The 27861-nt window shown below is 32.4% G+C and overlaps 2 protein-coding genes across 4 annotated transcripts; both read left to right on the forward strand.

Annotated features, from left to right (window-relative positions):
• The first annotated feature begins 11819 nt into the window (after positions 1–11819).
• Positions 11820–18481, forward strand: LOC110661722 (ABC transporter B family member 11). Of its 2 annotated transcripts, XM_058139867.1 has the most exons (13): positions 11820–11967; positions 12752–13142; positions 13348–13402; positions 13496–13671; positions 13773–13994; positions 14068–14306; positions 14418–14943; positions 15043–15316; positions 15778–16658; positions 16826–17092; positions 17198–17461; positions 17551–17844; positions 18018–18481. In XM_058139867.1, exons 2-13 carry the CDS (start codon positions 12813–12815, stop codon positions 18372–18374), a joined length of 3885 nt encoding a protein of 1294 aa, XP_057995850.1. In that variant the 5' UTR covers positions 11820–11967; positions 12752–12812; the 3' UTR covers positions 18375–18481. The 2 variants fall into 2 exon arrangements, with proteins under 2 accessions (XP_057995850.1, XP_057995853.1); XM_058139870.1 differs by lacking the exon at positions 18018–18481 and having other exon boundaries at positions 17198–17456; positions 17551–17768.
• Positions 18482–20484: 2003 nt separating this feature from the next.
• On the forward strand, positions 20485–27810 carry LOC110661723 (ABC transporter B family member 4). Of its 2 annotated transcripts, XM_021820440.2 has the most exons (13): positions 20485–20879; positions 22232–22383; positions 22682–22736; positions 22831–23006; positions 23118–23339; positions 23424–23662; positions 23824–24349; positions 24436–24709; positions 25151–26016; positions 26097–26363; positions 26461–26724; positions 26833–27126; positions 27295–27810. In XM_021820440.2, exons 1-13 carry the CDS (start codon positions 20702–20704, stop codon positions 27649–27651), a joined length of 3870 nt encoding a protein of 1289 aa, XP_021676132.2. In that variant the 5' UTR covers positions 20485–20701; the 3' UTR covers positions 27652–27810. The 2 variants fall into 2 exon arrangements, with proteins under 2 accessions (XP_021676132.2, XP_057995860.1); XM_058139877.1 differs by lacking the exons at positions 20485–20879; positions 22682–22736 and having other exon boundaries at positions 22242–22383.
• Positions 27811–27861: the final 51 nt, after the last annotated feature.

Below are 27861 nucleotides of genomic sequence, written 5' to 3' on the forward strand. Positions count from 1 at the left end.
GAGTAATCAGTACAAATTTATTTTTTATATATATTTTTTTAATAAGAAAAAAGCATATTGACAATGAAATGCATGATCAATACTCATTGCAAAGGCCACTAAATTTAGAGTCTAGTTAAAATTCTGAAATCCAACACACTCAAGGTTTGGCCTTTACTTTAAACTTTAAGTAGCATTTGGTATAATAAAATTTATTTATAAATATGATATTTAAATATTTAATTTAAATAATAATTTATTTAAAATTATTAATAATTAATTTTATAAAATTTATCACCACTAAATAAAATTTTATTAAAATTAATAAAATTTATAAATAAATTTTAAATTTAAAATTATATATATTTTAAGTAATAAAATTATTTTATTTTTATATATTATTTTATTTATTTTAAATATAAAATTAATTCCATTTAAAATAAATTTTATGTTTAATATAAAATATAATAAATAAAGAAATTTATTTATAAATAAATTTTATCATGAAATTTATTTATAAATAAAATAAATTTTATTATATAATTGAATCTAATAATATCTAAAAAAATTTGGGTGTACAGATCTGAAAAGAATAATCCAGCAACACAAAGAAGGAGTAGCTCCCTCACTGCTTACGCCATAATTTACTAGCTATTGCAGACATTGGCCATCACACAAAAAGGGAAACTCTACCCCAACAAAGAACTTGCAGCTAAAACTCCACCATCCCCAAGCTAAGTAGAGATCCCCAAAACAATTTTAACATTAGGGCATAAGCAATCGAGAAACCAGACTCAATCCAGAGCAAAAGGACAAGGATCGTGGAACAACTAGTGAATCGGAAGAGGCTTGGCAGTGCTCTGAGTTTTCAATCTCATAGGATTAGCGATCAATACCACACAAAATGACATTCAGTTTTCCGTATAGATGCTAGCCAAATAGCGAGTGTCCCTAGAACCCATCCACTAAAACTACACAATAAGAAGCAGGGAGAGACGACTGCATCATTTACACTCAATTAGAACCTGTGGACTAATATGCAAAGCATTCCCATAGAAAATCAACAAAAACTTCATTTAAAGAGGTTTACTAAACTACAACAGTCAAAGACTCGAGCAAAATAAGTAAATGAATAAGAAACAACTAAAAATTAAAGATAAAAGCACAACTAAAGGAGAAAATAGGGGGAAGGTTGATGGTCAAATGGCTGGAAACGAGTTTTATATTTTAGAGAGAAGTCTAAAAAAATGCATATTTACAAAATAATTCATGACAATGCCTTCTTAATATAAAAATTCATATAAAATAAATATTAGAGGTAATAAAAATTGAAATAATTAGCAGAAAATAAATTAATTTCAAATTAAAAATTATAAAAAAAAATCAGAGCTAAGGAAATATAAAAGGAGAAAAAAATACAAAAATAAATCTAAATTGTTTAGAATATGATATTACTAATTACTGAATTTTACTATTATTTGAATTATAATATTAAAAATAAAGTAAAAAAATATTAACTATATTAAGAAAACTATTTTAGTGCAAAAATTTGTGAAATTATTTAAACCAATAAAAGCTTTGTTTGTTTTTGTTTATCATTAATACGAAACAAAAATACCAAAAATAGATAAATGATAATTGTTGTCAATGATTTCCATTTAAAAAAAAAAAAGCCAATTTCGGATAAAGAAGAACGAATAAAATGCATAATTAAATAAATTTTAAAACATTTATAACATTATAATTATTGTAACTAACAATTATATATCCAAAACAAAATTAATTATTATAAAATTTTTAAACTATTTTTTAACGTCGTAGTTTATTTTGATCCAAATGACTTAAACTTATACTCTTAAAATTATTTGGGTTAACAATATTCTTTTACAATAACAATAATAATACTATTTTTATACTAATAATATCACTAACTTGTTTTTATAGGTTGAATTACGTAATTAATCATATAAATAAGTTTACGTAATGTTATAAATAAATAAATAATTACAAAAAAAAGTAAATAAATGATTTGCTATTATTATTATTATTTAAAAAAATACTAATTAATATTCTCAATTTAACTCAATTCTAAAAAATAAAGTTACCATTAAATTTGAGATGATATCCGGTAGGATGTCTACTATCACTCGTTCACACTCGTGAAAATTATACTTCATCAAAGTTGGACAAGGTAATCTCACAAAATTAATTATAAAGTTATTATACTTAGTGATAAATAATTTATTATTAATTAATTAAAAAAATAATCCTTTAAAATCTTATATCACTTATAAAGTGTATTTAAGTATGAATTATATAAAAATAAAAATTTTATTAAAATTAATATAATTTTAATAATAATTTAATCTCATCATCGATTAAAAAAATTAATCAGAAAATAACTTTTTGCATATAAAAGGGAAATGAAATTAAAGCGCGTGAAGTTAACATGAGAGGGTAGGGGACGTGGTAATGGCGGTAGGTACGGAGAAAGAAATCCGTAGATTTCCAAATGCAGGAGGCTGCGAAAAGGCAGGGACAAAGAGTAAAGTGAAATCTCTTATGTCTTTCTCCCCCCCCCCCCCTCCCTTACGCTTTCCGTATGAAACTAAAACTTGGCTTTATCTTCCTCTTCCACAAACACGTTTTCATTGCATATTGCCTTGGCTGCTATTAAAAAAAAATACTTTTTAAATATATTAATTATAAATATTAAAAATTAATTTTATATTTTAATCATAAAATTTTAAAATAATAAAATATTTTTTTTAATAAACTTTTCTCAATAATATTAAAATGATATATTTTCTAAATAGTGTTCTTTTAGCTCAAAATTTTAAAGTCAAAATCCAATTATCTATAATCCTCACTAAATTAATTCTTCTCCTAAGCGGCCTAAAAGCAAAGAGTCAAAATTTTTTTTTTCTTTATCTAATTTATGATTAAGATTTGATTATTTTCTATTTGACTTTGATGGTTTTTAATTAGTGATTTAATTTTCTGATTTATATTGCTGACGGGTAAGTGAAGGAAGCGTGGGTTTCAAGCAGCCGGTGGCAAAGTGCAATGTCATCATCACTACCGTGTACTTGTCTTGTGGTGCGAACTTTCCTTTTTTTTTTTTTTTTTTTTAACTACTGGCATCTGAGAAAGTGTCTGTCCCAAAAATATATACTTTTTAAATATATAAATTAAAAAATATTAAAATTAATTCAAAATTAAATTTAATATATTTTAATTAAAAAAATTCTAAAATAATAAAAAATTTAATGATATTTAAAATAAATTTTGTTCTAAAAAATGTTTTTTTAATTCTCTACCTACCAACTTATGAACATTTTGAATTTTTTTGAGATTGAAAAAGACAATAATGCGTGAGGGGCAGATGTGAAATGGGGGAGCCTTGACGTGCAAGTTTTGATGATCAAAATACGTGATGAGCTGGCAGGAGATATTTGCCAACTCAATAAACAATAAACAGGAGAGATTGTGATTTTTCTTACATGCATTAAGAATTTAAGATATAAAAAATTATGATGTTTTATTTATTAAATAAATAAATTTTATTTATTTATTAAACAATAAACATGCTTTGTAACACTGTTTGCCTTTATATGCCTGAGTGGTGTCAGTGTGGGCTAACGTCTGGCATAAATGTGGGCAAAGGCCTTACTTTCCAACGGGGGCTTCCATCTGAAAAAAATGGTGCAGATCAGCCCAAACGCGTCTATATTTACTCATCCCCTTTAAATCTAATGTTTGGTGCGACGACGACCCCGACACTGATGATGGAATCGATCATTCTATCCGAGACGTCAATGTTAATCCACTCGTTTGACTGTCTGAAGACGTCATGCTGCCGTTTATCAAAGGCCCAACAACACTGTTTCAGGAAGGCGCATCTTCACTTGCCTTGATGTTGAGAGAGGAGAAAAAAAATTGTCTCTGAAGATTTAGATTTGAGATTAAAAAAAAAAAAAAAAAAAAAACTCCGAAAATTCTTGCTTGTGGGATTGATTAATTCTGGTTTTATGCAAACAAGAAACTCCTACTCTCTATCGCACGAAATCTTGAAATAGATAAAAGTTAATTCCTGTCACCCTTTTTTTTTCTGAACTTGCTTAACCCCCCCATCTGTTTTGATATCTATAGAACAACAACAGCAGTAATGGTAGGGAGGTTGGACGTGATTATCAATTATTATGCATTGATTAGTTACAAGAATTGTGAAGGTGAGATACCTTGGGCCATGACCATCACATGATAAAGATAGAACAGAGAACACTCCCATCTTTACCTTATCATCTTGGAGCTACCATTCCAGGCAGCTTTTGTCAATTTATATATTTAGTATTTGGTAGGAAGGCCCATCATCTGAGCCTTCTGCTACTTGCGTACTTCAATTTCAATCAACCACTTCTTTCTCCTTAACAAATGCCATTTTAAATTGGAAAATATATACACGCACACCACACGAATGTATAGTGTACACGAATAGCTTCCATTCTAAATAACTTCACAAATCCTGTAGGGTTGAATTTTATTAGTGTTGCTTCCGTTTGGGCCAAATTAAGTGAAAGAAGGCTGATTAATGTATGACGTCTTTAAAGAAGCTCCTTAATCACTTCTCAAATGAAATTAATGAGGAAATTAGTTATTTACACGAAGAAATCAATAAAAATAATCGAAAATTGATGGGATATATACACCAGATATTAATACGAATCAACCAATAAACGAATATCAGATGAAATAGAGAACACATAGCGGCTTCAAATGGGTACACGTTGTCTCAGTGTACATTTAGCAACATCTCTGGATGGGATTACAAGTGGAGAAGACGACAAGTGGTGCCTAATGTGCCAAAGATAACTGCGTAATTTTTGCATTTGGTAGATTCGGTATTCATTTCATTTGTGGACTTTTATAATAAATATGAGTTAGAGATTTGGTCGTAAAAGAATGCTTCATCGACCATCATCAATGCTTCTCTTTACTCACTCGACCAGGAGATATTATATAGCGTAGTTGTGATTCTATATTAATATTTAATATAAAATAATAAATTAATTATAATATAATAATTAAGCATAAAATGATAATATTATTTTAAAAAAATTATTTTTAACACATATAAAATTAATTTTTATGAAATTTATTATGACTTAATTATTATTTTATAATTGAGTTGTTATTTTATATAGGTTATTTTACATAAAATTATCATTGTATAATATAATTTTTCATTGATAAGGGAAAAAAAAAACCTTTTCTTCTTTGTTTAATTAATAATTTGCTTCTGCTCACCACCTAACTCTAAACTCCTTTCATCTAAATATTTTTAAATTTTAATTGTTATCTCATACAAAAATATTAATAATTTTTTTAATTTTTTTTTATTACATCATTTAAAAATTTAAAAATTCTTAAATTTATATTCATCACAATATCTTTAAAAACTAACTAATAAAAAAATAATGAGTTATTATATATATAATCACTAAAAAAATTACTTATAAAATTGAAGCATTAAAATCTAAGAATTTTAATAATGATATTTTAAAAATTTATACGTGACGTAAGAATACCGAACCACTCATATCAAATACTCATTATTAACATATTAATCAATTTACTTATATTAATACTTGAAATAAAATTATAATTAATTTAAAAAATTATTATTAAAATTTTATAATATAATTATGAAAATATAAATATAAAAATATATATTAAATTATATTACTAAAATAAAAAATAAACATTTACGCAACACGCAGCAAAACAACTGAATATTTTTAAATCACATTGTGTGTCTTAATTCCCGTACGTAAAAACTTTGATTATATATTAGTTAATCATCTTCTTATTTTAATAAATATTATATTAACATTTTGATAAAATTAACGGCTCAGAGGCGCTGTAATTTGTTGGATATATTGTTGCGTTTGACGGTTATAAAGTAGGAAAATTATTATTATTATTTTCTCCTAAGGTCAAAAAAATTGACTCTATGGGACAAACTCATAAACATGCATGCGTTGTATAGTTATGCATGAGTTGTATAGTAGGGTTTATTATTTTATGCACAAATCATGTACACAATATATTAAATTAATCATCATTTGATTAGTTTAATCTAAAACATATATAAATTATTGCAGACAGGAGGTTTAGTTTTGAACTTTCGGCAGCATCCCTTTTCCAAACTTGCTCATCAAGTTTTATTTGGTGGTCCTGCAACGTGCAATTCCAATGAACGGTGATTAATTAATTAATTAAATTTTTTTAACACTCGAATTTTTAAATAATTACTTTATATATAAATTATAATATTTTAATATATTAAATATTATAATATATAATTTAAATTTTTTGAGTTTTCAAAATCGAGTTTTCATTTTTCGAGATAATTAATTTGGATGATTTTTAAAAATTAATTTAAAGACCACGTGATAAGTTTAAAAATATATTTAGACTTTATAAATTTTTTTGAGTTTTATGTAATTTTTTTTCAGAATTTTTGCTCCTCGCTTTAAGTCCTAGGGCTCAACAAAAATCAAATTTTAGATACCTTAAATCGAACAGACTGAACCGAATCAGATCGGACCTATCGAATCGAACCGGCCTTCTTTTTCCTCTCCCTCTTCTTTCTCGCGTGTCACCTCTCCCTCTCTTCTCTCTTGTTTTTTTTCTCTCTCCTCCCCTCTCCATCGCCGATTGCCCCTCCCCCCAGCTTCCCTACACACCGGTGCACCTCTGGCCACCCTCCTGTATTGGCGCCGCCCCTCCATCCGGTAGGAAAATTGCCCCAAAGTCCCTTCCCTTCAAACTGCGCCATTTCATCTCCCTTGCCTGATTCAGACTAATCCGGCCATCAATCGGACCGGGTCCAGTTTCCTTCGTGTTCTACTCCTCGAGAGCTTTCCATAAATACCTATTTCACCAATTTTTATTAGACGGTTTGTGCAAATCAAGCCTGAAAAGTTTTAACCTATTTTGGCTTTTGAGCTATATTTCTCCCAAACTATGAACCCCACTGAGATTACGAGACCACCAATGCGCTCCACTCGTTGAGAACTTCGCAATGACACTAATTTTGAATTTTTCCTACACTAAAAATTCGATGGGTCCCATAAATTTAGCAGTGATTTTTGGAGTTTTTAATGAGACTTTTTAATTAAATAAAAATTATATTCTAACTCCTGGTATTGTGAGTTTTGCGTAGGTGTTCTCATTTTGACGAAATTCTATTGGTGACCAAGATAATATTTTTCAGGCCGGACAGGTGAGCTACTCGACCTACTTCTGAAGTGAGTCAATATTACAGTATTTCTCACAATTTTCAGACTCCCCATAAGCGTTTTAGGTGTTAGAATTGGCGAAGATAAGCCCGATCTCCAATTTGCTTTTTTTGCCTAATGCTAGGTTTAGAATAAAATTCATAAAATATTTGTGGGTAGCCAGAAAATTATAATTCTTTTTGAAATAATATAATAGCATTGTTAAGGACTGCGGGGCATAATTATATAATTTTTGGGGCTAGTTTGGATGGTTTTCGTAAAATGTTAGTTTTAAACTTTATAGCTAAGTTGTATAGTTATTTGAATTTTGGCTGGTTTGGTGGGCCTAGGAGGAGTCATATGATGTTGGTGTAATGTAGGCGTGAGGCCATTGGATTTGGAAGTGTTATTTGATTTACTTTGTAGATTAGGTAGGTCCTAGAAGTAGAGAAAATTCTACCAGATTTTCGACATAAATTTAGGATATCTTTGACCCTTTAAATTATTATTTTGTTTTAATATTGATTAATTTATGAATATAATTATTTAGGTGATCCGATGTCAATCTTCTTCTTCCATTCAGCCACCTTAGTGATCTCCGGTTGTTTTGTGATTATATATTGATTTTATTTATAATTTCAACATTATTATATATTCAAAATATGTTCATGCATTCACTTATAAATATATATATATAGAAAGAGAGAGTAAAATGTTAGACACGCTCTTGTGTTGCATATTTTATTAATGAAATTGTTGTGAATGTTGCATTAAGGTAATTTGGAGCTATGTGTGTATTTTGGTGTGCTTGTGGTGTGGATATGGATATGGGTAGGACGGATAGTCACGGCTGGAGCTTGACTCACTGGAATCCGATCCTTATATGTGAATAAGTCGGGATGAGTACGGATCTGAATTAATCTCGCTGACCCCGCCACTTGGATTATTAAGAGAAAGTTCGACTTGAGTTGACGTCGCTGGCAAGTATTAGAATTAAGATAGCTATATAGGAGATTAGTTCCAATATGTATATTTGTTGATGTGACACATGGGTGTATGCGTGCTTCAAATTATCTTTTATGTGAATATTGCTTGAATTATTTGATACTAAGTGACTATGCTCATTTCATATATAGGCAATGTATTAGCTATAGATAGTTATAAAATTGTATTTAAAATTAATATTTTACTCTATGAAGGTGGATTTTTTTGAGAATAATCTGCTTTTTTTTCTCGCATGTTTACCAGAAAAGCTTAATTGTGTTTTTATTTTCCTTGTTTCATATTATAGAATTCTGCATGTATTAGTAGTGTATTAATCTTATATAGAGTTGTAAAAACTTAATCTTTTAGAATTGTAAACTTATTATGTGGATATGCTTTGATGTTTGAGATATTTATTCTCTATGGATCTAGGGGAGCTGACCTCCCCAGATTGTGATATTTTGTGTTTACAGATCGAATGAGTTTATGCTCCCCGTTGGATAGTCTAATTTATGGTCGGGTTCTGTCCATTTATTTTTTTTGAATTGGATTACATTTGTGGGTTTTGTGGTTGGGCTATAAATAGTTAGACTTACTACTGACTTTAAGAATCTTATATTGACTCAAATTCTAGTGTCGACCCAGCCCAAAAATCGGATCGTTGCATTTTTAATCTTTAATTTGGAATCACGAACTTATAATTAGTTCAATTACTATAGTTTATCAGAATATTCTTGCGTTCAATTGTGTGATGATATTAATTTTGGAGTGTACGTATATGTTCTTCGTCTGCCCCATCAATACTTAAAAAAGCTGTGGTCCTTGGCTCCCTGGGGTCACTTCTTGATAAATCCTGCTACCTAATCCAATATTACACCTTAATCAACATATCTTGAAAATTTTATTCGATTTAACCACACCTAAAATTGTTCAATCATTTTATTTTATTACTATGACTATGATAACGATAAGCAATTAAATTTACAATATAATATTAAAATCGTTTCTCAAATTAAAAGAATATAATTTTAAATTTTAATCGAATTTCAATTAATTGATAATCTTTATGAGAAACGTGACTTCTGGTGCAAGAAACCAGGCCAACCATTGCTTAAGCATTGTGGCTTTATTTATTAATTACGTAGACGCTGCATTTAATATCACATTAAAATTCTCATTCAGTATCACTTTGCTTAATTATAAATGTTTAATATATGGAAAAAGAAAATTATTTCATTGACAAAGAAAAAAAAATATTTAGTAATTTTAAATAAGTGGGTGAATGAAATTATTGCTTAAACTCAATTTATTATGGATCAAAATACAAAATGTATAATAAAATATACCTATTAAATATATGAGTTTCATATATTTATATTTTGAGTTCATAATAGATCGAATTTAAATAAGAAAAATCTTATAAATAATTTTAATTTAATTTATTATAATAATTAAATATATATTACTCGCTTGATAGAATCAGATTTTATGATTAATAATGTGGATAATTACACTTAAAACACTTTTAACATTTTGAACAAATAATTAAGTGCATGGTACAATATCATAAAAAAAAAAAAATTAAGTGCATGGAACAAATTAAAGTACTACAAACATTGAAAGTGTGAACATACACATAAATTAGTCTAAAACTTTATTTGATTAATGAATGATGTCGAAGTAAATTGTTGAATTTGACACAATGATTAAGACTTGTTTGGAGATATTTGAATTAAATTAAACTTAGCCGACCATGATACCCTTTTTTTCTTCAATAGAACTGCTGTTATGGAAAAATTCTTTCTTAACCACCACCTACCTCCAAACACAGACGCCACAACGCTTTTTCTCAAAAGTCAAAAGTACTAAATTTTTTAAAAAATAATATAATTATTATAATTTCAATTTTATATAAAAATAATTTTAATAATTATTAAATTAAATGTTTATATTTAAATAATATATACTTTAATTAATTATATATATAAAGTTAATGTTGAATAGCTGGATTTGCACAAAGGAGCTTCTTTTTATGACTAAAGCAAAATGTCATTTTCATCATTTTGCTTAAGGTTTGTTTTTAGCACGTGAAAGAGTCCTCTAATCACTATTTGGGACAAAAGGGTTTGTGACGAGATCGCCTCTCTGTACCTAAAGTTTTCAAAATTAGGAGATCTGCAATGGCATTTTGAATCTTGCAAAGACCAAATGGATGGGAAATTATGGTGACTCCAAGCGAAAGCTACAGTCGCATCCATATTCCTCTGCTTGCTTACTAAAGCATCAAAATTAATTTTGATAATGCCAGCATTTGAAGAAATCCAATCTGTTGGATCTAAGTAGCGTTGGAAAATTACTAGCAATTACTCCACTCCGTTGATCACGTTCACGTGTCTCTCATTTCTGTTACATGTGATATGTGGTATATCTTTTAATACCAACTCTGTAATTGTTTAGATTTTTATAGGTTAATGATACTTTCTTATTATATATTAAAAAAATTACTACCGCTTTTAATTTAATAAATTATTTTTTTATAAAAGGAGAAATATAATTTAATAATTGAAAATAAAATAAAATAAAATATAAAAATATAATAATTAAATCGATAAATTGATATTTAAAACGACTTAAATTTATAATTAAATCAAATAAGAAAGTGACTCAGCGTGACTCAATCGACTCAACAGTTGAATTGATGTGACCTAACTAGTTTACTTATTCAATATATATATTAAAAGGAAAATTATTTATTTATAAAATTTTTTATGTATTATATTACTTGTATTTGTATATAAAATTTAAAAATATTATTAAAATTTATTAAATATAATTTAATAAATATTAAAATTTTATTTATATTAATAAATATTATATTTAATTAATTTTTAATGATATCCACTTATTGAATTACTAACTTATTCATTTAATTCCTTCATTGAATTAATCTGATTTAATAATACTGTTTAAAATTAGTTTCCTATTTGTTTGCTTGGGTTAAAACAGATAGGTGAAAGTTTAAGTCACATTACAATATTATTGGACAAATAAAATATCGTTTAAATATCAAAATATAAATTAATAAAAAACAAAACTTTACCAAATTTTTTTTGGGAACTTTATAAAAAAAAATTAATGATACCGTACTTGTGACGTCCGTGACGCCGTTCAACTTCTGTGTCCAAACAAACGTCAACTGTACTTATCGTAGGATCTTCTGCTGTGCCTGTACTAGAGGGCCCTTCTTTTTCTTTCTTTTTTTAACGTCGTTATTGAGGTCCTGAAGACTGCAGTGATCAGATGTTCATAATAATTGAAATACTATTAATTTTCTTTGAATTGATGCGGGGTTCAAGAATATATGTAAGAATTAAAATATTTTTCTGTCAACAAAAATATGGGTTTGGTCAAAGAGGAAGCCTCTCCAAGCCTTTGACCCTTAATGCACACGGGCTGTAGCTGCGTAGCTGCTTCCTTGTTCAAAAATTCAAATGGTATTGGTAGGCGTATCTTCAAAAAAAGGCTAATGATAATGTGAATGCTTGCTCTTCAAGCAATGGGAACGTCTATATATAATTATAATTATAATGTGTGTGAACAACTCAACTCTTAAAAGGGTTATCTCCACCAGTATAGATTGGAATAAAACTATATAAAAGTTCTGACCCAGATCCCAGAAACTGTTCTTCTCAACTTCCCTTCCCTCTTTTTTCCTTGTCAGGTAAGCAAGTATGTGCTTCTCAGTTCTCAGTGGCTTATTCTTTTTTACTACAGGTTTTTGCGCTTTTTTTTTTTTTAAATAAATTTGATTGCTGTAATTTTGTATTAAAGAAGGGGTTGCAGCAAAGATGTGTTCCCAGGCCATTAGATATGGAGCGGAGCTGGCTCACTGCTTGTTCATTTGACTTTTTTATTTCTCTAAAAGGTTTTCGTCTTATAGTAAAATCAGAGAGAAAGAAAACAAGGAAAAAAAAGCAGAGAGGAACCTCTCCCATCTCTCCAGATAAATGCTTCAAGCATTCTGTGATGACGACGGTAGAAATAGAATATAAATCAGATTAGGTTTTTTCTGTGGGATAAAACAAGTCAAGAACCTTGGCTTGCTGAATTTTTTAGCCTTCGTCTGATTCGTTGTTCTGTTCTGTTAGTGGAAGTCTGTGGAACTTTAATTTCCATTGGAATTCAAATTCCGTTTGGCTAGCTTCTTGTTTGTGCAGTATTTAATTTTTTCTTCTAGTACTGTTCACTATCAAAGATTAGAACAAGGTAATGGTAGATCTTGATTCCTTGGAGTATAAACAAAGTGCCTTTATTTAAATCTAGTGTTTTTTTTCCTCGTTTTTATTGCTTAATGGCTACTTCATAAATTCTTTCCAAGAAAGAGATTATTACTCAATTCTATGTCTGGGTTTTATTTATATATAATTTTTTAGAGTTCATGGTATTTGTCTGCAATTATCCCCTGGTTATACTGATTGCAACTACTATTTATTTGTGCTCTGCAGAAGCAATATAACTGCTAAGGAGATTATTTGTTTTTGATCTCGACTCTTGAGGTTTGTTGTTATGGCCGAGGAGAATGGCTTCAATGGTGTTGCAAAAACGCACGAGGCTAGCACATCAAAAACTCATGAAGAGGAGGAGGAGAAGAAGCCCGGCATAAATGGGAATTTACAAGAGACAGAGAAGAGCAAGGGAGACGAGAAAACTAATTCAGTTCCTTTTCACAAGCTCTTTTCGTTTGCAGATTCGTTAGATATTCTGTTGATGATTGTGGGCACGATTGGTGCTATTGGGAATGGGATTTGTCTGCCCCTTATGACGGTATTCCTTGGAGATACGATTAACGCCTTTGGAGAAAACCAGAATAAAGATGTAGTACATGTAGTTTCAAAGGTAAACTTGTTCAGCACAAGCTTTAAGCATCTTTCTGAAGCTTCATTAGGTTTTGGTTATAAACTAGTTCAAGCATTTATTAATATTGTGGATAAAAGTTGGTTATGAACTTCTTGATGTTACTGATTTGTTACTAAATGAGAAGATGAAATATACTTCTGTTTAAAGAGGAGATGTTACTAACTTGTTTCTTGGATGATTTCAGGTGTCTCTAAAATTTGTATACTTGGCAGTAGGGTCTGCTGTAGCCTCATTTTTTCGTAAGTAAATACTCAGTTATGCTACTTATATACATAGTAATGTAATTCATATGAAGCATGTGGATTACACACATCTCTCTGTTGCTTTTCCAGAGGTGGCTTGTTGGATTGTCACAGGAGAGAGACAAGCTGCACGAATAAGGGGTTTGTATTTAAAAACTATATTGAGACAAGATGTAGCCTTTTTTGATAAGGAAACAAATACCGGAGAAGTCATTGGTAGAATGTCTGGCGACACTGTTCTTATACAAGATGCTATGGGAGAGAAGGTAGAGCTCCTACAAAAGGAAAACTTTACAGTACTGAATTTGATACATACACCTTTCCCTTGTTTTCTTACAATTAAATGAATCTGATTTCTTTCATGCAGGTCGGAAAATTTCTACAGCTCGTATCAACATTCGTGGGAGGTTTTGTTGTAGCATTTATCAAGGGGTGGCTTCTTACCCTTGTCTTGATGTCCTCTATTCCCCTGCTAGTCTTAGCTGGTGCAGCCATGTCTATGACTATAGCTAGAATGGCATCCCGCGGACAAAATGCTTATGCAAAAGCTGCTTCTGTAGTTGAGCAGACGATTGGCTCAATTAGAACTGTAAGCATATATAGCAGTGCTGCTTAGAAAATAAATTTTTTAAGACTTTGCTCATTGCTTAATTTTAAACCAGGTTGCGTCATTTACTGGGGAGAAACAAGCCATAAATAATTACAAGAAGTTTCTGGTTACTGCTTACAATTCAGGTGTTCGTGAGGGCCTTGCTACAGGATTAGGTCTTGGCGTTGTAATGCTAATCATATTCTGTAGTTATGCTTTGGCAATATGGTTCGGTGGAAAGATGATACTGGAAAAGGGATACTCAGGAGGCAGCGTGCTTAATGTGATCATTGCAGTGTTGAGTGGTTCCATGTAAGTTCCTTTCTGAATTAAAAGTACATGTAAAATGAATGCATATATGCAATGTTTTGTTCGATGCTGTGTCATTTATTGACATTTTGAATTCACATATCATTGCTTCAGGTCCTTGGGGCAGGCATCTCCTTGCATGAGTGCATTTGCTGCTGGACGAGCTGCAGCTTATAAAATGTTTGAGACTATCAGCAGAAAGCCAGAGATAGATGCTTATGACACAAGAGGAAAGATATTGGATGACATCCGTGGAGATATAGAGTTGAGGGATATACATTTCAGTTATCCAGCCAGACCAGATGAGCAAATATTTAGTGGGTTCTCTCTTTCCATCCCAAGTGGCACAACTGCAGCCTTGGTTGGACAAAGTGGAAGTGGGAAGTCGACTGTTATCAGTCTGATAGAGAGATTTTATGATCCACAAGCTGGGGAGGTTCTTATTGATGGGGTCAACCTCAAAGAGTTCCAGCTGAAGTGGATTAGGGAAAAACTTGGACTTGTCAGCCAAGAACCTGTGTTGTTTACAGCCAGCATTAGGGATAATATTGCGTATGGAAAAGATGGAGCAACGACTGAGGAGATAAGAGCTGCAGCCGAACTTGCCAATGCTGCTAAATTCATTGATAAACTACCTCAGGTACTAAACAGTGGCCCATTGATCAATTTTCACTTTTTTTAATTATCAGATCATTTGGATTTTTCATTTAATTTGGACCTTTCGTTTTGCTTCCTGCAGGGACTAGACACCATGGCTGGTGAGCATGGAACTCAGCTATCTGGGGGACAAAAGCAAAGAATTGCAATAGCGAGAGCCATCTTAAAAGATCCAAGGATTTTACTTTTAGATGAAGCCACAAGTGCACTCGATGCAGAATCTGAAAGGATAGTTCAGGAGGCATTAGACAGGATTATGGTCAACCGAACAACTGTCATTGTTGCCCATCGTCTGAGTACAATTAGGAATGCTGATGTAATTGCTGTAATTCACCGTGGAAAGATGGTTGAAAAAGGTATCTTTTGTTTTAAACTCAGAGCATACTTTTTTTTTGACATATATATCGATCTCAAATTTGCTTGTCATCCGGTAGTGAAGTTTTTGTTGTGAAATTGGTTACCTCGTCTTCACATGGTCACACATCCTCTGCAATTTCATTCTCTGAAATGTATCTTGTGTATTATCAATTATTGTATGAGTTCTTGATGCATATCCTGGATTGCGATTCATTTTGCAAAAATCCTACCTTTTTACTAAATTTTCCATAAAAATTTAACATGGTGTGTGCTTTTTCTTGCTATTTTCATTAATTTCTACAACTAAATTGGAAGTGAAAGTTTCAACTTTGTTTAAGAGATTGTCCTGATTGGGTATAAAATTCATTCATTATTTCTCATGCCTCCAATTTATCTCTGTGATTTTAATCCATGATTTGAAATAAATTATAATTTAATAACATGTTATTTGATTGATTAGGCTCACATTCAGAGTTACTCTCGGATCCTGATGGAGCATACTCTCAGCTTATACGCTTACAAGAGGTAAATAAAGATTCAGAACATGCAGCAGAGGACCATAAAAGATCAGATCTTTCTTCTGAATCCTTTAGACAGTCAAGTCAAAGAATTTCACTGCGACGATCCATTAGTCGGGGATCATCTGGAGTAGGAAATAGCAGTCGCCATTCGTTCCCAGTCTCATTTGGTTTACCTACAGGAATTAATGTCACTGAAAATTCCCAGGAAGAAACTGAAGTTTCTCCACCGCAAGAGAAAGCTCCTAAGGTCCCAATCCGTCGACTTGCATATCTTAACAAGCCTGAGATTCCTGTGCTTACGATTGGAACTATAGCCGCATGCATCAACGGTGTTATCTTTCCAATTTTTGGAATACTCATTTCTAGAGTGATCAAATCATTTTATGAACCACCTCATGAATTAAGAAAAGATACTAAGTTCTGGTCAATAATTTTTATGGTACTTGGGGTGGCATCATTTTTGGTACTTCCATCACAATTTTACTTCTTTGCTGTGGCTGGAAGTAAACTAATCCAACGGATTCGAACGATTTGCTTTGAGAGGGTAGTTCATATGGAGGTTGGTTGGTTTGATGATCCTGAGCACTCAAGTGGTGCAATTGGTGCTAGGCTTTCAGCAGATGCAGCAATAATTCGTGCTTTAGTTGGAGACGCACTAGCTCAGTTGGTCCAAAATATTTCATCAGCAGTAGCAGGTCTAGTCATTGCCTTCACTGCAAGTTGGCAATTGGCCTTCATTATTCTTGTACTAATCCCTCTCATAGGAATCAACGGATATGTTCAAGTGAAGTTCATGCAAGGGTTCAGCGCAGATGCAAAGGTATGCTTTATATTTTGAGATCTTTTATTTCAATGGCTCGTTAGTTGCAAGAAAAAGAAATCAGGGAAATAGTCCTATTCAAGGTGTTAGGATCTCTTTTTAGGGACTTATATTATTACATGTCATTTTGAAAATATTCATCAAAACATGATTTTAACTGGCTTCAGATGATGTATGAGGAAGCAAGCCAAGTTGCAAATGATGCAGTAGGGAGTATAAGAACTGTTGCCTCTTTCTGTGGGGAAGAAAAGGTGATGCAACTGTACAAAAAGAAATGTGAAGGCCCTTTGAAGACAGGAGTAAGGCAAGGCCTTATAAGTGGAGTCGGATTTGGTGTATCTTTCTTTTTGCTGTTCTGTGTCTATGCAACCAGTTTCTATGCAGGAGCTCAGCTTGTTCAGCATGGGAAAACAAAATTCTCGGATGTTTTCCAAGTGGGTATATCTTCCTTATTTCTCTAAATTTCCTGAAAGATGTTTAAGGTTTCCTAAACACTAACCATGTTCAACTTACACTGATTTCATTTATCCACTTTGCAGGTTTTCTTTGCTTTAACCATGGCAGCTATTGGAATTTCTCAATCAAGCTCTTTTGCTCCTGACTCTTCCAAGGCCAAGAATGCTGCTGCTTCAATATTTTCAATTATTGACAGAAAGTCAAAGATAGATCCAAGCGATGAGTCAGGAATGACTCTAGAGAATGTACGAGGAGAAATTGAGCTTCGTCATATAAGCTTTAAGTATCCATCAAGGCCAGATGTTCAAATTTTCCGAGACCTTAGCTTGGCTATTCATTCAGGCAAGGTAATAATTCCTGCTTTTGTATTCCTTTTATCGCAAATAGTGAGAAGAAGACAAATGAATCATTTCCTGTTTCAATTTTTTTCTTTCAGACTGTGGCTCTAGTTGGAGAAAGTGGAAGTGGGAAATCAACCGTCATCTCATTGTTACAAAGATTTTATGATCCGGATTCCGGTCATATAACTCTTGATGGAGTTGAAATTCAAAGGCTGCAACTGAAGTGGTTGAGGCAGCAAATGGGACTTGTAAGCCAAGAACCAGTCTTGTTCAACGATACAATTCGGGCCAATATTGCATATGGAAAGGATGAAGAGGCAACTGAGGCAGAAATTTTAGCTGCATCAGAAATGGCCAACGCACACAAGTTCATTAGTAGCTTACAACAGGTTACATGAACATATATATATTACTGCAAGTAAAATAATATAGTCAAGCAAACGAATATCATTTAAATTCTAGCAAGGGTTTTGCATAAATAGAAATTGAAATATCATATAATGATCACTTACATTTAGATTCTTGCTGCTTAATCTTCTTGTTTTGACAATGTGAAATGCAGGGGTATGATACTGTTGTGGGAGAGCGAGGAGTCCAGTTGTCCGGAGGGCAAAAACAAAGGGTAGCCATTGCTCGTGCTATAATCAAAAGTCCAAAGATACTGCTATTAGATGAAGCTACCAGTGCTCTGGATGCTGAATCTGAGAGAGTAGTTCAAGATGCATTAGACCGAGTAATGGTGAACAGGACCACAATTGTTGTAGCCCATCGATTATCTACAATAAAGAATGCAGATGTTATTGCAGTTGTTAAAAGTGGAGTTATCGTAGAGAAGGGAAAGCATGAGGCTTTGATCAATATCAAAGATGGTTTCTACGCTTCCTTAGTGGCACTGCATATGAGTGCCTCAACTACATGAGTTAGAGTTACTAGCCTTTTATTATCTGTTATGACAATTTTGGTGAAGGCCAAATATATCTTCTTTTTATTCATTTTTTTAATGAAAAATCCTATAGTTTTATAGCATTATTTGCATCATCTCTTACAAAAGTACTTAAAAGTTTGTTCAACTGTCTGATTCACTTCAATATGAATTATAAATTAAGTCTAATCCCAAATGTCAACTAAGATGACGAAGATTTTTTTTTTCTTTGATTCTTTTTCATTTTTCTTGATGCATTTGGTGAAAGAGCAATAAATAGAATGAAAATTTGCAGAAATAATATTTAGGGGTCATGTCAAAAAAAATTTTGGATAGAGATTTTTAATAATTTTATTCTAATTTTTTTATTTAATAAAAATACCCATACTGCCGACCCCAAATTTTTGGGATAAAGGCTTAGTTGAGTTGAGTAATAAAAATACCCATGCTATTTATCCCACCGTAACGGGCATTGCTACGTCAGTATAGAAAATATCTAAAAAGAATATTCTAAACTTTGTTTTTTTTTAATAATTATACCCCAAATAATTTTTTTTTAACAAATATATCTTAAATTTTAAATTTCATTATATTGAATTCTATTGTTAATTACCTTTTTCAATGCTAACAAAGGTATTAGTCAATACTTTTAATCTCAAAGTAATATTGATTAAACCTAATTTACAAAAAGAAAAAAGAAAATTCTTTTACAGTAAAATTAATATCACTTTCACCACTTCATTATCTCAATGAGTCGTTACTTTTGTTCAATCTAACTCTATTCTTATAGAGACTCAACCTCACTCCTCATTAATATCTCTTTTAAAAATAAGATCCATTAATTAATAATTATAGTTTATTTTATTGTCAATTAAATTTAATTAATTTTAATTTAGAGATTTAAAATGTGATCCTGACACATCAATTAGCATTTAATGAGGTAACTAATAGTGAAATTGCAGTAAATTTCAAAGTTCAAGGCATATTTGTTAAAAAAATAATTTATAGTATAATTGTTAAAAAATATAAAATTTAAAGTTTTTTTGGGAAAAATTAACAGTGAAATAAACGGTAGGATATAATTTTTAAAGTTTAAGGTATTTTTATTAGAAAAAAGATTGAGATAAAATGGTTAAAAACTTCAAAGTTTAGGATTTTTTTAGATATTATTCCGAATATTTAAAAAATAATGATTAAAGGAGTAAAGAATTTATTATTTGATAATTGAGAAATTATTGATTTTGATAATAATAATAATAATAATAATTATTATTATTATTATTATTATTATTTGTTAATTTGCAATAGGGTATATTTATGATTTTTTTTTAAATTCAGATTTAAATGGCACATTTTAATTTTTTTATTATTTTTTATTTTTTACAATCCAAATAAGAAAAGAGAAAAAAAAAGAATTATAACAAAAAAACCCTTCAACTTTTAAAATTTTTGTATTTCCATCTTAGCTGAAAACAATTGCCAATAAAATTTTAAACTATCAAGAATTGCCTAATTTTGCCCTAAATTTAAAAAAAAAATTGCTAATTAAACCTTATACCAAATTACACAATTACACCTTGATCATATCAATTATCAAAATCCGATAAAGAATCATAAATAAAATCCATTATATTTATCTCCCAAATTTCACATTAGGAAAATCTGTCTTGAATTTCTTATTGTCTAAGATGTATATAAGGTAGTTCTCATCCCATGTCTTCAAGTTCAAATAATAATTCTTTAAATTCCATTTTTTGATTTTGGACAAGGGAAATATCAATTAAATAAAAAAAAGAAAAAGAATGATTGGAGAAGCAATCGATACGCAACGCAAATATAGAAAAATAAAGAAAAAAAAATTTCTATTTTAGATACTAGAAAGTTAAAAATCGAAAGCTAATTTTTAATTGATAATATTTTTAGTTCAAAGTTGAATTACATGATGGTTCAGTTTAATTAACAATTTTTTTAGTCTAAATTAGAATTGCTTAACTCAATAGTTTAGAGTTTAAACGGTTAGGATGAAATTGCAAATTTTTTGAAAGTTGAAGTTTTTTTTTTTAAATTATATTTGATGAGCTAAGAATTGCCTCTTTTGTCCACCGAAGAGAAATCTTCCAAGATCTCCACTTCATAAAATTTCTCGTCGGCTTGGCTATTAATTCTTGCAATTGATTGATCAAGCAGTTAGATTTAGCAAATGAATAACAAAAGCAGCATTTCCATCTCGTTTTAAAACTAAACCTCTAAACTAAAATTTTCTTTAGCGGACCTTTCCTTCTCAGACTTTGGCTTTAGTCGGAGAAAGTGTGAGTTGAAATTCAATGGCTTCAACTCAAGTGATAGGGGCAACAACAGTGCATGTGGAAAGGAAGGAATTTCATCTGAGTTGCTCCATGCATCCAATTTCATCGCCGACTTACAATTGGTTGGATCCCACAGCAAGCTTTTTGATCACCGTTTATAGTCCAAAGTTATATACTAAAGATTTCAGATACTGCGGTTAGATGTCTGTTTTACTTCTTTTAGCTCTGTCCTCTTTAATTATTTCTTCTACCTGAGAACTGGTTCAAATTGGCCACACAATGCAGGTGCATGTATCATAAGACCATTGGAAAAGAAAATTCCGTTTCACACTGCAGATTGCACTAAGCATTTGAAATAAATTAACTAACTTGCCGCTTTCTATCGTTCTTGAGAGCCTCTGAGTGATGAAAGCATGTATTTTTTTTATTGGGTTTTAATTAGTAGTCGATATCATTTTCCTTTTACCTAATAATCTAATCTCTAAGAAGAACAACCCACACCACCACCCACACAACCCCACCCCCCCGGCCCGGCCTTGCAAGTCTTGTTTCAATTAAAATTTTCCCTAGAAAATAATAAACAATATGGGTTTTGGTTGACAAAGAGGACACGTTCACCCCTTGAGCCAATATGTAGCTTTTAGATCTTTTTTTAACATGTGGATGACCATTCTAAATGCTTGCTCAATAAGCAATAGAAACGCCTCTATATAATGTACCAACAGCTGAAACCAATGGTGCATCACAACTAGGAGACTGATCCCGGAAACCTTCACTGCTTCTGGCAATTGAGTAAATGCCTTTCAGACTTTCAGTGCCTTTTTTTTCTTTTTATTTTTCTAGGCCAGCTACAATCTGGGGTTTTCTCATTTGTGTTTTCTAATTACTATCTAAAAAAAAATTGTGTACTCGTACTCTGATTATTATTTTGTTGGGTGGCTTTGAATTGAAAAGTCTAATTTTTGGATTGTATACACGGTATAGGTTTGCACAGAATTCTCCCCATCAGCAACAGCAACAGAACAGAGCAGCTTCCCTGCTTTCTCATTTGCTGCATTCTATTTTTATGGAATAAAAAATAACTAGTGCGGTCAGTTCAAGAAAGAGATAGTTAATCATCACTCTTTCGGATTTTTTTTCTTAACAGCATTTGGAATCTTTGGTACTAGCAACTACCCTTTTTATTACCACCATATTGTTTTTTTCATCCTCAATTAGTATATTTTACATTTGCTTGTTGGTTATACTATTATGGCCTCTTAAACTGTTGGTTTCAACCAGTATTTTTTTTGTGCTCTACTGCTGCAATATAAGTACAACACATTCTAAGAGCAGTTGACAAACAATCAGATTAATATCTTGAGTTGGGTGTTATGGCTGTGGGGAATGGCATAAATGGTGTTACAAGTTCCCATGGGGCCAGCACATCAAAAAGTGTTGATGAGGAGAAAATCTCCGGGGTAAATGGGCACCCAGGCGAGACAGAGAAGAGAAAAGGAGATCAGAAAAGCAACTCAGTTCCATTTCACAGGCTCTTTTCTTTTGCAGATTCTGCTGATATAATGTTGATGATCATTGGCACAGTTGGTGCTGTTGGGAATGGTTTAAGTCTGCCCTTGATGACAGTATTTCTTGGGGATATGATTGATGCTTTTGGAGAAAATCAGAATAACAAGGATGTGGTGCATGTAGTTTCCAAGGTAAACATGGTCAGCATAAACTATTAGTATGATCCAACTCCGGTACAAGTTCTTATTTGCACCGAAAGAAAAATTTGAGTATGAAATAACTTTGCAACTCTCTGATCATAAAGATGCATTATTGGATTTTTTTTTGTTCTAAATTTTAGCAATTAGTTGGAGGAAAAAGAAATGAATATGAACCTAAATGTTATTGATGAAAGTCAAGAGTTGAACTTGATCTTTTTCTCTCCTTCACAATTGATTGCAATTTTTAAATAGGAAGTTGTTACTAATTTGATGTCTGGAAAAACTTTAGGTGTCTCTAAAATTTGTCTACTTGGCAGTGGGATCTGCTGTAGCTTCATTTCTCCGTAAGTAAATATTCAATAATGTAATCTCATGCACAAAGCTATATAATTCATCAAGCATGCAAATTGAGAAACCAGCGTTTTATTTGTTTGTCAGAGGTGGCTTGTTGGATGGTCACAGGAGAGAGACAGGCTGCACGGATAAGGGGTTTATATTTGAAAACTATATTGAGGCAAGACATAGCATTCTTCGATAAGGAAACAAACACTGGAGAGGTAGTTGGTAGAATGTCTGGTGACACTGTTCTTATACAAGATGCTATGGGAGAGAAGGTAATGTACTGCTGGAATAATAGAACTCTTACAGAAGAAAAAATTATACAGAATTTGATGCATATTGCCAGTGCATTCCTGTAGTTAAAGAAAATGTCTACTTTCATGTAGGTAGGAAAATTTGTACAGCTTGTATCAACGTTCATTGGAGGATTTGTAATAGCATTTGTCAAGGGGTGGCTTCTTACCATTGTCATGTTATCCTCTCTTCCCCTGCTTGTGCTAGCAGGTGCAGCCATGTCCATCATGATGGCTAAAATGGCATCTCGTGGACAAAATGCTTATGCAAAAGCAGCAACTGTAGTTGAGCAGACTATTGGCTCAATAAGAATTGTATGTTTACAACAGTCAGTATTAGATGTATGCCTGGAAAGTAATTTTCAGTATTAGTATTTACATTATTTAATGATAATCCAGGTCGCATCATTTACTGGAGAAAAGCAAGCCATAAGTAATTATGAGAAGTTTCTTGTCACAGCTTACAATGCTGGTGTTCATGAGGGTTTCTTCAGTGGATTGGGTCTTGGCCTATTCACACTAATCATTTTCTGCAGTTATTCCTTAGCAATATGGTTTGGAGGAAAGATGATTCTGGAAAAAGGATACACAGGTGGTGAAGTGATTAACGTGATCATTGTTGTGTTGACTGGCTCCACGTGAGTTCCTTTGTGAAGCAAACACACATACACCCACCCACCCTGCACCCACTATACAAATGTACAAACAAAGAATATTGCAAGATGAATGCATGTTCTTAATATTTTCTTTGATTAATCATCATTTATTGACCTTTTGCATTTGCATATGGATGCTTCAGGTCCCTAGGGCAGGCATCTCCCTCCATGACTGCATTTGCAGCTGGGCAAGCTGCAGCTTATAAGATGTTTGAGACTATCAACAGAAAGTCAGAGATTGACGCTTATGACACAAGGGGAAAGATATTGGATGACGTCCAGGGAAATATAGAGTTGAGGGAAGTATATTTCAGTTACCCAGCTAGGCCAAATGAGCAAATATTTACGGGATTCTCTCTTTCCATCCCAAGTGGCACAACTGCAGCTTTGGTTGGACAAAGTGGAAGTGGGAAGTCAACAGTGATCGGTCTGATAGAGAGATTTTATGATCCACAAGCTGGTGCAGTTCTCATAGATGGCATTAACCTCAAAGAGTTTCAGCTTAAGTGGATTAGGAATAAAATTGGACTCGTAAGCCAGGAACCTGTGTTGTTTACATCCAGCATTGGGGATAATATTGCATATGGAAAAGATGAAGCAACCATTGAAGAGATAAGAGCTGCAGCTGAACTTGCCAATGCTGCTAAATTTATTGATAAGCTACCTCAGGTTCTTACATTGCCAATTATTCAATTTTCAGAATTGGATCATATGTATTGTTCATTTAATTTGGACCACCAATTTTTTGCATCCAGGGACTAGACACCATGGTTGGTGAGCATGGAACTCAGCTGTCTGGTGGGCAGAAGCAGAGAATTGCAATAGCAAGAGCAATCCTAAAAGATCCACGAATTTTACTTTTAGATGAAGCTACAAGTGCACTTGATGCAGAATCTGAAAGGATAGTCCAGGAGGCATTGGACAGGATTATGGTCAACCGAACAACTGTTGTTGTTGCCCATCGTCTAAGTACAGTTAGGAATGCTGATATGATTGCTGTCATTCACCATGGAAAAATGGTTCAAAAAGGTTTGTTATGATACAGGCATAGCATATTTTCCACAAATAAACCAGTCTCTATTATGCTTCTTGTTGGTAGTTCTTGTTACTAAATTGGATATCTTATGTTCAAATTGCCAAATATCCTTAGCATTTTCAAAATCTAATTTCTTTTTGTGTGTTTTCAGTCCTTTTACAATTTGTTGATGCCTATCCATAACTGTTTTATGTAAGATACTCTTTGATATTAGAAAACTCCTACATACTGTTAACCAGGACAGACACTTTCTTGCTATCTTGCATTAGGTCTGCAATTTCCTATATTATTTTTTATTATATCTTGATTAAGGCTGACATTTATTATTTCTCTGGGATAAAATAAAAAACGTGATTTTTTTTTTCTGTGATTTTGATTCTTAATTTGAAAGAGGTAGATAATATGACTCAATAGTTTATTTTTTGATTGATTAGGTTCACATCCAGAACTACTTGTAGATCCTGATGGAGCATACTCTCAGCTTATTCGGTTACAAGAAATAAATCAAGATTCGGAACAAGCTGCGGATGAGAATAAAGGATCAGAGATTTCTTCAGAATCCTTTAGACGGTCAAGTCAAAGAAATTCATTGCAAAGGTCCATTAGTCGAGGATCATTTGGAGTTGGAAATAGCCATCGCCATTCTTTCTCAGCCTCATTTGGTTTACCTACAGGAATTAATGTTTCTGATCCCGAAATTTCTCTACAACCAAAACAAACTCCAGAGGTCCCAATCCGCCGCCTTGCATATCTCAACAAGCCTGAGATACCTGTTCTTGTAGCTGGATCTATAGCTGCAATTATCAACGGTGTAATATATCCTCTTTTTGGTATCCTAATTTCTAGAGTGATTAAAGCATTTTTCAAACCAGCTCATGAGTTGAGGAAGGATTCAAAGTTCTGGGCAATAATATTTATGATAGTTGGCATTGTATCATTTTTGGCGTGTATAACACAGTTATATTTATTTTCTGTGGCTGGGTCTAAGTTAATCCAGAGGATTAGATCAATGAGTTTTGAGAAGGTGGTCCATATGGAGGTTGGGTGGTTTGATGAGCTTGAGCACTCAAGTGGCACAATTGGCGCTAGGCTTTCAGCTGATGCATCAACAGTGCGTGCTCTGGTTGGAGATACATTAGCTCAGATGGTTCAAAACATTGCTTCAGCAGTAGCAGGTCTGGTCATTGCCTTCACCGCAAGTTGGCAATTGGCCTTCATTATTCTTGCACTAATTCCCCTCATTGGAATTAATGGATATGTTCAAGTAAAGTTCATGAAAGGCTTCAGTGCAGATGCAAAGGTATACTCTTCATCTTGTATTTCATTGGCTCATGAGTTTTGAGAAAACGAAATCAGGGAAATAAATTTGAATTGGTGCAGATGATGTATGAGGAAGCGAGCCAAGTTGCAAATGATGCCGTAGGGAGTATAAGAACTGTTGCCTCTTTCTGTGCAGAAGAGAAGGTGATGCAACTATATAGAAAGAAATGCGAAGGCCCTATGAAGACAGGAATAAGGCAAGGGCTTATCAGTGGAATAGGATTTGGAGTATCTTTCTTCTTGCTTTTTTCTGCCTATGCAACCAGTTTCTATGCAGGAGCTCAACTTGTCAAGCATGGGAAAACAACATTCTCAGATATTTTTGAAGTGGGTATATCTTCCTTGCTAAAGGTTATTCAATATATTGAAGGATTCTTAAAAACTACTCATGTTTTATTATGGATTCCACTTGTCTGCTTTGCAGGTTTTCTTTGCTTTAGTCATGGCAGCTTTGGGAATTTCTCAATCAAGTTCCTTTGCTCCTGATTCCTCCAAGGCTAAGAATGCTGCTTCTTCCATATTTTCAATTTTAGACGACAAGTCAAAGATAGATCCAAGTGATGAGTCAGGAATTAAATTAGAGAATGTAAGAGGAGAAATTGAACTTCTTCATGTAAGCTTTAGGTATCCATCTAGGCCAGATATTCAAATATTCGAGGACCTCTGCTTGGCTATTCATTCTGGCAAGGTAATCACATTCCATTAGTTGCAAGCAATTAATAAAAGAAAAATAAGAAGAAACTGTCTAACTTAATGTCTAATTATAAATTATATTAATGTGGATCTTTTCTTTCAGACTGTGGCTTTAGTTGGAGAAAGCGGAAGTGGGAAATCAACTGTCATCTCACTGTTACAAAGATTTTATGATCTGGATTCTGGTCATATAACACTTGATGGTGTTGAAATTCGAAGGTTGCAACTTAAGTGGTTGAGGCAGCAGATGGGGCTTGTGAGCCAAGAACCAGTCTTGTTTAATGATACAATCCGTGCCAACATTGCATATGGGAAGGGTGGAACTGCAACTGAGGCAGAAATTTTAGCTGCATCAGGGTTGGCCAATGCACACAATTTCATTAGTAGCTTACAGCAGGTTAGAAGAATATATTATCTCTGTGTAGATTGAATTCCAAGTAAATAATAAAGTCTAGCAAGCAACTGTAGTATAAATACCAGCAAGGCTATCACGTATATAGGGATCAAAGTAGTCTTTGGATTCTTGTTGCTTAATCTTATAATTTTATGGCAATATAAAATGCAGGGATATGATACAGTTGTAGGAGAGCGGGGAGTCCAATTGTCCGGAGGGCAAAAACAAAGGGTAGCCATTGCTCGTGCTATAGTAAAAAATCCAAAGATACTGCTATTAGATGAGGCTACAAGTGCTTTAGATGCTGAATCTGAGAGATTAGTTCAAGATGCATTAGACCGAGTAATGGTGAACAGGACCACAGTCGTTATAGCCCATCGATTATCTACAATCAAGAATGCAGATGTTATTGCAGTTGTTAAAAATGGAGTTATTGTAGAGAAAGGAAAGCATGATTCTTTGATCAATATCAGAGATGGTTTCTATGCTTCCTTAGTGGCACTTCACATGAGTGCCTCAACTGCGTGAGTTACTAACCTTTCTCATTTTTCCCCTCCTTGTAATGATATTTCGGTGAAGAGTTGCTGTCTTCTCTTCTCCAAACAGAAAGCAATATAATATATAAATGCCGTATTCTCTTATGTAATTTAAAATTTTATATGAAATGCTAATGGCATTTTGCAAAAAGCACTAGAGCAGATAAGATTTATTGTTTCTGTTGTGCACCGTGGAAGCATG

This window comes from Hevea brasiliensis, chromosome 2 (assembly GCF_030052815.1).
Source record: "Hevea brasiliensis isolate MT/VB/25A 57/8 chromosome 2, ASM3005281v1, whole genome shotgun sequence".
Lineage (NCBI taxonomy): Eukaryota > Viridiplantae > Streptophyta > Magnoliopsida > Malpighiales > Euphorbiaceae > Hevea > Hevea brasiliensis.